Source organism: Podarcis erhardii (genome assembly GCF_964252035.2).
Source record: "Podarcis erhardii genome assembly, chromosome: 1".
Classification (NCBI taxonomy): domain Eukaryota; kingdom Metazoa; phylum Chordata; class Lepidosauria; order Squamata; family Lacertidae; genus Podarcis; species Podarcis erhardii.
This window is the reverse complement of record NC_138497.1, coordinates 63,610,942-63,624,157: the sequence shown is the minus strand read 5'-3', so window position 1 is coordinate 63,624,157 and position 13,216 is coordinate 63,610,942. Positions and strand designations below refer to the sequence as shown.

The window sequence follows — 13,216 nt, the reverse complement described above, 5'->3', positions numbered from 1 at the left end:
TCTAACTTTAAGAATTGGTGCTGTTGTTTGCTTGTTTTCCTCTTCCTATATCACCCCAAAGCCATTTTGACTTTGGTGTCATGCCTTTTAGATTGATTTTATGGTGAAAGAGCAGGGCAAAAATGCTTTAAAACAATAAATGAAATAAACAGAGGAAGTGCAGCAGCAGTACTCAGTGGATCACAACGGGTTTTCATCTTTCTTTTGGGTGAAGCTGAGCCAAAATGCACCCCCTGCTTTAATTTCAGTGATTTTTCAGGGAGGGAAATGGAGGCCTTCCCAGAAGTGGCAGTGTTTCTCTCGGTGGCTGACAGAGTGTCAACAAGAGGTTGTGTGTGTGGCCAATTTACGAAAGGCAGAACCTAGAAGGGGGACTGGATAGGGCTCTTTTTATGACAGAACCTCCGGCTGTGGGATACCTCCATTATGCTGCATGAAGAAGTGCAGAGCCGCTGAGGAGGCTGAGATGGAGGTGGTTGACTGCCTTTTTAGAAGTAATGGAGAAGGAGCACCAGTTGGCAGTCCAGCCAGGAATCTCCAAGCACATTACCATAGTAATGTCATAGACCCACCCCCTGCCGGGAGTATCAGTTGTTATTTGCTAGTCTGTCCATAAAAGGCTAGCTCTTCAATTCTGTTACATGTTGGGCGGGGGGGGGGGTGACCACTGCATCAGGCCTTAAAACTAAACCAGGAGGACCACTCAGAAAACATTGGCATGTAGTGGACTAGTAATGACATCATCTGGATGGCTCTGTTTTTTAAAAAAACAGAGTGAACAAGGGATTGCAATTCTGGACCAATATTGGTCAACCGGGCTAGAACGAAAACAACCAGAGTCAGTACAACAAAAACAATTCACCCTAATTCTTCTAAGTCCAGTAAGAAGAGCAAGGCACAAGCTCTGAGTTTCATCCAGCAAAGAAACATTAATATGAACTGGGCTTAAAAGAATGCCAGCATCACTGATGCAATAGTGAACTAGTTGAAGTGGGAAACATGGAAGAAAACAGTTGCCAGTTCTGTACGTCACAGGAATTCCATTATGGTAGCATAGCCAAATGGGAGACCAATGCAAGACATACATTTTTGACTGTCATACTTTCTGTATGGTTTGCAGTCACTCTGTGCTTGTTTATTGTTACTATTTTAAAAGAAAAGTAGTATCAGGTTGCCTTTCAGATAATCTTTTGGGACTTGATTAGAAGATAAAACGTGTTGCTCTCCATGTAGCAGGCAAATGGGAGACCCACATATTACTATTGTAAAAACCTGATAACTGGTGGTGGTGGTTGATACTGTTGTCATCAACACCATTTTTAGCCTGTCTTTCTGTCTGTAAGAAGTTTAGAATAATAATAAACAGTAAACTCACGATGGTTAACACAAGAAAAATCAATGTTTATTTTTTTAAAAACCCACCTAAATCAATAAAACATTTTAAAAAGTATAAAAGACACAGCCAGATGAAAACAGTGAACAGTACCCTTCAAAAGCCTGCTGAAACAAAACAGCTTTGCTTACAGACTAGCAGTGATATAACTATGTGGACTTAAATGGGAAGGGTATTCCACAAAGTAGACACCATTACCAGAAAGCCCCCTGCCCATTCTGGCTTCTTTGGCAACATCATTGGCAAAGCATAAACTTTAAGATGGGCTCCAATACTTGTTGCAAATTCTTCACCACTTCTGCCCGGACATCCTAGTTGCTTCCTTGCCCATAAATCTCTGGGGAAAATAGGAAGATTGGCCAGGCTGTTGTCAGCAGGAAATGCCGTTTACATGATGTTATGCTAACCAATCACGTCAACCTTGTTTTAACAGGGGAGCAAGAGCTAAGACAGCCAGGAATTCCCTGCGAACACTGGAAACCTAGTGGATCCGTTGAAGGCTACCCCACACCTGCTCAGGCTGCAAGTCCCCAGTAGTCAAACTTTCAAGGGTTACTTTCTGCTCAGAACATTCTTTCGCAAAATTCGGAGCCTTGACATCACCACATCCCAGTCTGCATAAGCCCCTTCAAGGTGACGGGATATCTCTGTTCCTGCTTCGTAACTCTGCCGACCGTGAAGTAAACGCCAGTTGTCAAACACTACTATTTCACCTATAAATATGACGAAGGGTGTGTTTTAGAATACAATTAGTAGTAAACATGTATAGAGTTTTTGAAAATGTGATAGACCAGGAGAAGTGAGAGACCAGGAGAAGCCCGGCCCAAGACATTTTGGCACCTGAGGTGAACCACAAAATGGTGCCTCCCTCTCTACAAGGGAAACAAGGGTGAGGGAAGATCTACATCAGGAACCGGGGGGTGGGGAGGAGGATATATATCTACATTGGGGTCTGCTGCCCCTGTGGATTCTGCCACCTGAAGCGGTTACCTCATGAGTGGGTCAATCCTGCTCATAGCTGACAATGTTTTGTGTTAGTGAAGCCCCATCAAGCCATTTTTTAAAATGGATGTGGCAATGCATATATAAATAATACAAATTTATTGGTTTTTATTGCACTAGCCAAATAACATCCAAAGAAGGAAAAGAAAGGGGAACACACACACACACACACACACACACACACGTCGCTACATAGCTAGAGAGGAATGACAATAAAGTTTTGAGCAGACCCAAGAGTAGGAATGTTGGAGAAATTCAGTGCAGTTCCCATTTTTAAGGTGAATTTTCCCATTTCGTGAAAAAAAATGCAAATTGGAAAAAAAATCTCTCTTTCAAAATTCACGCCTAACCTATTTTTGGGATTCAATTCTCTCATCAAGAGAATGTGTACAAAATTGTAAATATTTGTGAAAATGACATAAAAATGCAAGAGAAATTCCTTGCAAAAAATGTACGTAAGTCAAAATTGCATGCAATGTGTATATTAGGAGAAATATGCACTAAAATGCTGGTGAATTCTTTTTTTTTAATTGCAACCTATTGAGGAAATGCAATGAACTATATTTAAGACTTAAAAAAAAAGGGAAACTGAGAGAAACCACAATTGGCAGATTCTTCACTCCTGCATAAGAAAATTGGTTGCTACTGAAAGCATTTTGGCTTATTATGCAGTTACTTTACTTACCTGGTTTCATTTTGTAGATGCATTTATTATCCTTGCTGTTTAATAAATCAACATAGTCCTTGAGAGCAGCATAAAATGGCTTTACTTTCTCAGCAGGTATATCAAATACTGTGTCTCTGGTTGCATTGTTGAAGTTGATACGAACCACTTCACCTTTCTCATCCACACTGTTGAGATATATACATAGGGAGAAAAATGTGCTGTCCTGAAACTATTTCAACAGGTTTGGTGTAAGAAAACATAATTTGTAATTATTTCAAATTGTTTCATCTTATAAGGCTCCCATAGCAGCAGTTCTTCACTACCATGCAGTGCTTTGCTAAGGATTATGGTAACCAAAAGCAGAATTAAAGATATAAAGATAAATTTATCCTCCCCCCCACCCGCAACTCTCCCCACCAAAGTATATTACAACTTAATACATCTAATACTTTTTTTGAAAAAGCTGTTGTTGTTTTCTTGTCCACAAGATGGCAAGCTCACTTTTTGTTACTGAAATGGTGCAAAATGATAGCTGTTGCCTGTAATTCAAGATTAAACAGCTAGGCAGTGCCATCAGTACAGGATGATATTGGTACGGTATAATCAGATGCTTCTTTGTTACTTACTCTATAATTTTTTGTTTGGACTGCATGGAGAAATCGCAGTAATCAACTCCAATATCTGTGAAGTCCACGTAGGTGGAGGTCAGGATTTGGAAGGCTTGAGGGTTTTGCTCCTTAAGCTTGTTTGCTACATGAAATCCATCCACAACTTCACTTTCTCCCCCAGTAGAAGTCTGTTTTATACAATGGAGTAACTGAATCTGTAACAAATTAATGCCATATTATAACAGGCACCGATCTAGAAATGTCCCCTTTCATAGTCATCAGTTTATTGTTGTGGACTACATTTTTATTTTAAAAAATCATTTCAACTCTGAATTAGCTTTGCTTTTACCTATTGCAAACACAACCTAGGCCTTCAGGGTGGGCTGGACTAGATTTTTTTAAAATTGGAAAAGGTTCTGACTCAATACAGCTTTACTCCTGTTTTCTACCAGTATTGCTCCAGTGGCAAATGGTTATAATACTTAAAATGAAATCTGGATCAGGCCTAGATCATCCATCATATGCACAGATAAGTATATGCCATCACTTTATTTCTCCTTCCTGGCAGGAGAGATGCCATTTCAGTGCAAACACAAAAACAAAAACAAAGCTGGCTAATAAGGGCCTGCTGATCAATAGCCATTATACAGCTGCTTGATTAGATTTTTGCAATTGCTCCTGAAAAATGTGGGGGCAATTGTATTCAGGTAGTTGTAATTACTCTAATTAAAACTAAGACACTGGGTATGTTTATGATGCAAAAATTATGGGGAGCTTTATTAAAGACTCTTAAGTCTAATCATACTGTAAAACATCGGGTTAAGTGAATATAAAACTGCCTAAGCATTGATTTCTGCTCACTTGATGTTCCTACAGGTAAGACTACTAATCACCTTTATCTGCAAGACTGTGGAAGGAAATCAGTGCTGTCTGCCCATGACTGTGGCAGTAGCAGTAAGGAGTAGGACTGACTAATGACTGTGTGTGTCAGCTATCATGCCTTCAATCCTTTCAAACCAGCAGGGATAGAACCCAGACCTGTCCAAATTTGGAGCTTTCCTGGAGTCCCCATTATTTACTAAAGTGGGGCATGGTATAGGAGGAAGGGGTCCAGAGGTAACAGAGCCTCTGTTTGGTTAAGCCATGGAAAATGGAGTTCCATTTAGGTACTACTGTGAGAATGCACAGCAGCATCCAGTGACATGGGGAAAGTAGAGCTACGTTTTCCATTGTTCCTAGTGGCCATGCTCACTACTGCTTTCCTTGTGGCAAGGAGTTCCATGGGCGTGCTTTCCTCAAGAACTGACCTTTGCTCTCGAGATATTGTGACTCAGCCTTTTGGGCAGAACTTGCTGATCCAGAGACTCTAAGTCAAGAAGGGTTTTTAAAAATATATTTTTCTCCTTCTGAGCCCACCCCACTGTAATCACCTTCTGTAAATTCTTCTCCAGTTCTGACTTCACACTCAGCTTGTACTTATTCCTCCTCCAGCTGCCAGTTTCTTTCATCCCTCCTCCCTATTCCTTTTACATTCACTTCTTCCCCCTATAACTGCTTTTCTTTCTTACCTCTTTCCTTTTGACACCCAGTTTATTGATTTATAACATAATTATTTTACTCATACCAAAGAATGGTTAATATCTATTACATTACGTCACTTTCTAATTTCCTTCAGCACTTTCTCAGGCCCTTTCTTTCTCCTCAGAGGAGGGAGACCTCCCTTCCTCCCTTCCTCCCCTCCTTCCCAACTAGCTGTACTCAGTATGCAAGGAGTTCCTGGTGCTGGCATTGGCTCAGCCAAAAAGCCAAAGTACAGCAGAACAAGGCAAGCAAGTGAGGAGGCACTGGGCAGGATGTGGCCCTGAGGCCCACCTTGCAGCAGCCCAAGGTTCACTGGTGAGTCTCAGCCCACCATCCAAAAAAGACTGTTGTGAAGGTGGGGCGGGAGAAAACAATATTTTTGGAGTCACTTTTTCCTACTCTTTGCAAAACATTTTGGCAACATTTCAGATAGCATCGTAAAATTAGGCAGACTGAGAGAGCGTGTAGATGGCAGATTGCTTCCAAAAATGAAAAAAAAGACAAAACAAAACACCATTTCTGTTTCCTAAAAGTATTTCTGAATTGAAAAAAGATTGTGGCTAACATCATATGGCAGTGTGTGATTCTTGGCACATGAGACAGTGAGCTAAGCTTCTCACATGAGGGATACCCCTCTGTTTCCACGCCATACCCGCTTGTACAGCATTGAAATGAATTTTCAAGGTAGCACAGTGAAAGATCTGGCACCTCTTTAGAAGCACATGATGCTGGCCTGCTCCATTCATTAATAACATGATTGCTACAAATCGTCTGAGGGCCTTGAGCAAAAGTTTCCGACAGCATCTGTGGTCTGCACATTAATCTCCCGCCTGTGCTAATGCAGACAGAAAGGCAGAGCTTTTGTGACCATGTCATAAGTTCAGTAGGTTATTCAAGCACTGGACAGACATGTTTTTTCCATGTTCTCCACTGAAATGCCTTTGCTTCTCGACAAATGGATGCTTTCTTGTGGGCAAGGGAATTTGTCCTGCCCCCACTGCACATTTCTCAAAGCTACAGGCGAATGCCGAGTAGCCTTTGATTTAGGAGAGTTGCTTTGTCTACATGAGCCTTTCACAACCTGGTGCCGTCCAGATGTTTTGGAGTTTAATTCTCTTTTATATATATATAATTTTTTAAAATTAATTTTAACATATTAATTAGAATACATATAACCAAACTTCACTTCCTATACAATCTTTTTGGACTTCCATCAGCACCTCTGATGATCCACCATTCTTATCACATCTTCTGCATTTCTTAAATTCATATTGGAGTTTAACTCTCATCAGATCCCCTGGGGGACACCAGGTTGTGAAAGACTGGTCTACACCAGTGTTTCCCAAACTTGGGTCTCCAGCTGTTTTTGGACTACAGCTCAAATCATCCCTAGCTAGCATGACCAGTGATCAGGGATGACGGGAATTGTAGTACCAAAATAGCTGGAGACCCAAGTTTGGGGAACACTGGTCTCTACACAGAGAACTTAATGGAATTAGTATAAGCTCCACCAGAAGGTGTATTCACACTTTTCAATTTGCACTTCTTCAGACTTATTGGCAATCAACAGGGGATTATAAGACTCTGTTGGATGTTGATTGTATGCAGTTGGCATGTGGCTGTAGGACCTGGTTAAGGTCACGTGAGGCCACTTTAAAGATCTCTCACTTTTTCCTAGTGGGAAAGCGGTGTTCAGTGATGTAGGTGCTTGTTCCTCTGAAAACTTCTCTGAAAACGGTCACAGAGCTCCATCTTCTTCTCAATCCTGTTCCAACATAGATACAGGACTACTGGCTTAGACCATATGAAGATTCAGCTTTTGAAAAGATCTTGTAGTTGTTGCTATTGTGCAATTAATACTGTCCTCATTTTATTTACAAATGTCTCCCCATCTCTCGCACTTTGTAAGATCTATCACCCACTATGGCATCAAAACACCAATAATACAAAGCTGAATCATATTTTTTTTTTAGAATCTAAACTTCTGTTTTCTGAGGTTCTCATGGGTAGCCAACATAGTGACCTCCAGATGCTGGTGGACTACAGTTTTCATAACCCCAGCAAAAATGGCCAATGCTAAGGGATGATAAGAGTTTTAGTCCCTCAACATCTGGGAGCCTCATGCTGTCTGTCCCTCTTGTAGATTGTTGAGACCCAACTTAAGCTGAATCCAGAAAGAATAACATAATGGGTGACAGGTTGTATGACGAACTGGTGGGATGGAATAGCATCTGGAAATAAACTTTGGTCACTGAGAATAAGGGAGCAGCAGCTTGATCAATAGCTAAGTGATCTTTTCAACAACTAAATTCTGCCTGAGCTTACAAGATAATGATAGGTAGAAAAGTAAATAAAAAACATGGACAAACACAGCTTTCAGATAAGATGGTTTTCTCCTTGCCTCACTAGACAGCAACACTGCATGTAGGAACATTGCTTCCTCTTACCCCAGGTGGAAACTGAAGAACAGGGTAATCAGTATGAAAACTCAGCTTCTCAGTTGTGTAAGCCACATTGTTCGCGTCCGCTTTGTCTTGAACTTGCCATGTGGGCCTTTATAATGAACAAGAAAGAAAAAACAGAATGGTTGGAGAAAAATGTAATAATCTACCTGTAAATCTGGCTACTTAAAAAAATTGGCACGTCATAAAATGCGAGTCATCATTTTTATGAGATGACTGTTTTAGAACAACCAGGACAAGAGGGGAAAGGGTTAAAGCTCTCTTCCCTGCTAGCTATAATTTTGATAATTACCACTTCCCCAGCAGCTCCCATTTGCATTTACGCATTTAATGTCATGGTTAGAAGAGACATTCCTCAGTCTCTCTTGCATAGAAGGGAATACTTTTTAACATCACACTTGTCAATATGCTGTTTCTGGAAGTACTTATAAATTCATTTTCATTAAGCAGTTAAAACTGTTTGATCAATCTAATCAATTGATTGTCTAAACACCAAAGCTCTAAGCATTATAAGCGCTCACTTGGAGTGTCTAGATGCCCTGCATTTTTCAGTGAAATTTAAGTTTTGATATTGCTTGGGACATCAAAGGGCTTCTTTACAAAACTTGCCTTTCAAGATAAAACAAATGCGCCAATCATAAATACTGAGCTATATACACATCTCATTCGTTCCCCTTCAAAGTTAAGAGCAGGCTGCACAACTAATGCTCCCTATTTCCCTCTGCATTTCCCAAGATTAATGAACTAACATGAACAAGAAAGAGCGGCTTTGCTGGCAACAGGGACAGATTATACAGGGTGAAATGGTTGAAATACAAGGGAACATAGAAGACGACAACACATTGCAATGAAGCCAAAATATGAAGCAGAGACCAAGACTGAAAACCACATTCTCTGGTTCAAATAAACTTTGGGTGGTGGAATCCCATCAATATCAAAAGCATAACACATAGATCAGACATTGTTTAGGAAGTGCCTGTCAATATATGCAACCCATGTCGTAGCTCATGAAAATAATTTAAAAGGAAATATTTAACATATATTTGGTGTAGAACCAATATTCAAGACATTGCCCACTGAAAACAGAGAAAATGTTTATTTTATATCACACCTCAACTAAATATTTATCTGTTATTATTTATCTGTTGTTATGTGTTCAAGGATTTGAGTCAGACCTAAAATCTGCAAGCAGAAATTCTAGAAAGATGTGAATGGTAGTCACAAGACTATTTAAATGTCATGGGGAATGCCATATGATTGTATGGTACATTATGTACTCAAGAGAGTGTGAGCTCAATTCTGAAATATGACAACCTCAACCACATTTCCACCCTGCTCAATTTGTATTATGTCATCTGGGCTTGATGGTATGTTTGGCCTCTTTAATTAAAAAGGCTCCAGAACAATTCACTGGTTCCCAAGAAATTTAACCCTTGTGACTTGGTTGCTTCTGAGGAAAGCTATTTAAAGAGGGTGATAGCTTTCTTTTGTTTTGTTTAATCTGCTTGCATCCCGTGCGATTAATGCACTGGAACATTACACCCATGCTGGGGGATACAAAATCAAATGCAGCCCAGTACAAACTTGGAAGACTAACAGAGGAAGCTGTAACTAAGAGGCAAGGAACCCAAAGTAAAGATGCTTGAAGAAAAGAGGAATGAAGTAATGGAGGATACAGGAGTTGAAGGAAGAGGTTGGAGAACCCAAGGAGAAAGGAAAACTCCATATTAGAGGGCTGAATAATGCTGGTTCATGGTGGGTGAAACACCAAGATGTAAATATGGGGGATATTTTCTTCCAAGGCAGTTGCTTTTCTGTACCCTAATGCTACTTATCTTGGGTGCTGTAAGTCAGGATCATTTAAAGTCATCTAGTAGTGTTGTGTTAGGCATCATATGATCTCTCTCTCTCTCTCTCTCTCTCTCTTTGTGAGCAACAGATGACAATGATTATTTTTCTATCTTACAGGAGTAGCTCCAACAAGAAGGTACATGAATGCATCACTTATTGTACTTTCACCCTCTTCTGCACAGAATCAACTGGCTCTCAAGATGACCAATGACAAAGTGCAATATATAATGTGTCCTATATGTTAAAAAAAAAATACAAATAGCAGAAAGACCCACAGATATGCTTTGTTTATTGCCCTATTTGTATCATTGTGCTTCCAGAATACATCATAGTTTATTTTTGTATCTGTGAGTCTGTTTTTTCTTGTCTAAAGATGATCAGCCAGATCTTCCTTGCAAGTATGATTTATTGTATAGCAACTTGTTTTGATTTTTGAAATTTAGGAACCCAAATCTTGGGTTTTGCTTAAGCATGCTATCAAACACAGGTCTTCAACTGGTGCTGGCCTGAAAAAAGGTGAATTGCAACAGGAGCACTGCCACTGTGCAAAAGTTGTCCATGGGTCTGCTAGGCTATAAAGGCAACATTTCACAGTTTGGCTTCTATCTCTGTCCCTTTTCTTTGGCGCAGAGGGGCAAAGTCATCTCCAAGAACCAGCTTTTATTATCCACACAGGCCTCTGATTTCATCATGTGTCTGGGACTCAAGTTCTCTGGCCTAACAATTACTTGTATCTAAAGTGCTTGTAAAATTTAACTACAATTCCATGGATCGGGAGGGTATGTTTTAAAATAATTATTTAATTTCCCCCCTTTGACTTTTTTTATTTTTAAAAAAGACAGTTCATTTGATCCACGTTGAAATTTGGCTGTGCTAAACTTTCCCTTTCTACAAATTTGCCAGCCTAATTAAATATGCAATTTATAGATTAGCAACTGCACAGTGGATTGTTGTTTTTGTTTAGTCATTTAGTCATGTCCGACTCTTCATGACCCCATGGACCAGAGCACGCCAGGCACTTCTGTCTTCCACTGCCTCCCGCAGTTTAGTCAAACTCATGTTCGTAGCTTTGAGAACACTGTCCAACCATCTCATCCTCTGTCATCCCCTTCTCCTTGTGCCCTCCATCTTTCCCAGCATCAGGGTCTCTTCCAGGGAGGGATGTGCCATAGAAGAGTGCATATCCATTGTCAATGTTTGTTTAGTGGGCCACTGGGACTAATTATCTGTTCTTTTTTCATACATTCTGGAAATGGCAACATCCCAAATTTTATTTGTTGTCAGTGACCAGATAATTTCAGCCTAGCAAGACGAAGATTTTGTTTTCCTTCAGTCATTCTCTTAGTACTTGGCTGAAACATTTACTTCCTCTCTCTTCATTAGCAAGCGACGGACTAATGAGAGAGAAGGATCTCCTCCACTATTCTCAGCATCAGAGTTGGATGGCCCTATTCCCTCCATCCACACCACACTATGCTTAGCCAACCCTGCATACACCAATACAGTATTCATGTGGCCTTGTACAAAAACATTATCGGGGGAAGCAAATCATTGCTGCTTCTGGAAGGAATGTGACTCTTCTAGCCAAGCCTTAGGAGTATTTTTCTTTCTTCTGTTTATTTTAAATAGCTTCATCCATAGAAGGGAGAGACATTTGTTGTTTATCACACTGTTAACTCTCAAAAGGAGATGCTAAAAATAAAAGAGATGTTTAGCTGGAATTGTTATTATCCAAGAGGCGAAAAACATGAAAGGTATTCTTTGGCTCCCTCTCCTCGATGTTCTGGATTTTGTGTCTAAAATAGTAAAATCTTTAACTAACAGAAATGGCAAAATTACAGATGGTAACATTCAAATGTGGCATGCCTTTTCTCCTCTGCTTCCCTCCACACCATTTACAAGTCATCAGAGAGAATCAATCATCAGAACTGTAGATATTAATGATGGTTGTACAAGCGATTGTGTTGCAACAGGATTTGCCTTAGGATTTGTGCAACTTTTAATGCAAGCGTAACTCTGCGATCATCATCTGAGGTCCTTCTTCATGTACCTACTCCACAAAAGGCCTGGAGGGTGGCAACCTGAGAATGGGGCTTTGCGGCAGTGGCTCCTCGTTTGTAGAATGCTTTCCTCAGGGAGGATGGTTTGACGCCTTTCTTATCTATCTTACAAGGGCCTGTAGATTGGCAAAAAGTAGACCATGACAACTGAATAGGCTAGGGCAGCTGCAGAGAACCTATCGCCTTCCAGATATTACTGAACTACAACTCCCATCCTCCTGGGCCATTGGCCATGGTAACTGTGGCAGATGGGAACTGCAGTTCAGTAACATTTGGAGAGCCAAATGTTCCCCATTCCTGGCTTAGGGTCAGAAGCAGTGGCGTAGCGTGGGTTGTCAGCACCCGGGGCAAGGCAAGTGATTTGCGCCCCCTAACCCGTGGATTTGCGCCCCCTAACCCGTGGATTTGCCCTAACCCCAGAAGTTGCGCCCGGTGCGGCCGGCCCCCCCTGCACCCCCCACGCTACGCCACTGGTCAGAAGGCCAAATGGTTGAGACTGTTAGGGATCCACAAGTCTGAATTATGAATGTCTAAATGATAACATTTTCATGCCAATCACTTTCTAGTGTGACAGAGAGTTTTCAGCTTAGGACAGTGTTTCACAAACTTTTCTCTCTGGGCCATTTTCAGAATAAATATTTGCTCACGACCACCGAATTTCTTGATAAGATATAGATTGGAAAACAAAAATAAGTAACTTCTAGCAGTGCTTGATTTATATCATAGAACACAGCTATGTTAGAATATGATCATGGGACATCCCGAAAGTATAAATTCAGCTACATGAATTATCTGCAAACTATAATTATACATGTGTCTCTTACATGTGTACCTTAAGTATGTATACAAACTCAATGAGAGGTGTGAGCTTGCTTTTGCCAGGTAATCTCATTTATATTAGGTCTAATTTGAGACAAACTGTCATCTCCTCACCAACAAAAGGAAGCCTTTCTCTTTTCTGATCTTTTGTCAAAATTGAAAATCCCTGATCATAACAATACAACATGGAGAACTATAGAAGAATAGCCAATGCTATTGAAGAGACATTACTATACTATACTATACTATACTATACTATACTATACTATACTATACTATACTATACTATACTATACTACACTACACTACACTACACTACACTACACTACACTACACTATACTATACCACACTGAAATGTTGAAATGTTTCTTTGATTGTCCATGAATCTTCCTGCCAACTAATTGCACTAGTTGCTGGTTCAGTTCAGGACCAGGCCCCATTTAAAGCACTGTGCTGAACTTTAAAGCCCTAAACAGTTTGGGACCAGGTTACCTGAAGGACACATTTACCTGCACTCTAAGTTCAATCTTCAAGGCCCTGCTTGTATGTCCCCACTTGGGTAAATGCAATCAGGTTGGTAGGCAAAAGGGACAGGACCTTTCTCAGTGGTGTCCCCAGGACTGTGAGACTATATTTCAGCTGAAATTTGTAATGCCTTATCTTTGCAGGCCTTTAAATGGGCCCCTAAACTAAGGTTACCAGACATCCCCATTTCCCGGGGACAGTCCCTGAATTTACAAATCAGTCCCCTGACAAAATCCTATCATTCCTA

General features: G+C 40.5%; 1 protein-coding gene and 1 long non-coding RNA gene across 3 annotated transcripts in view; one reads left to right on the top strand and one right to left on the bottom strand.

The window, feature by feature from the left end:
- Nucleotides 1-1,380: 1,380 nt before the first annotated feature.
- BBOX1 (gamma-butyrobetaine hydroxylase 1) overlaps nucleotides 1,381-13,216 on the bottom strand; it is a 36,168-nt gene continuing 24,332 nt past the window's right edge. For both annotated transcript variants that reach the window (XM_081835554.1, XM_081835553.1), the window contains exons 5-8: nucleotides 7,699-7,804; nucleotides 3,689-3,885; nucleotides 3,081-3,247; nucleotides 1,381-2,106 (exon numbers count right to left, since the gene is read on the bottom strand). In XM_081835554.1, the coding sequence (XP_081691680.1) occupies nucleotides 1,946-2,106; nucleotides 3,081-3,247; nucleotides 3,689-3,885; nucleotides 7,699-7,804 (631 nt within the window). In that variant the 3' untranslated portion in view covers nucleotides 1,381-1,945. The remainder of the gene's footprint in view (nucleotides 2,107-3,080; nucleotides 3,248-3,688; nucleotides 3,886-7,698; nucleotides 7,805-13,216) is intronic.
- LOC309327597 lies at nucleotides 7,832-9,823 on the top strand. Its single transcript, XR_014150588.1, has 2 exons — nucleotides 7,832-9,468; nucleotides 9,682-9,823. It is a non-coding gene; the product is annotated as an uncharacterized lncRNA (long non-coding RNA).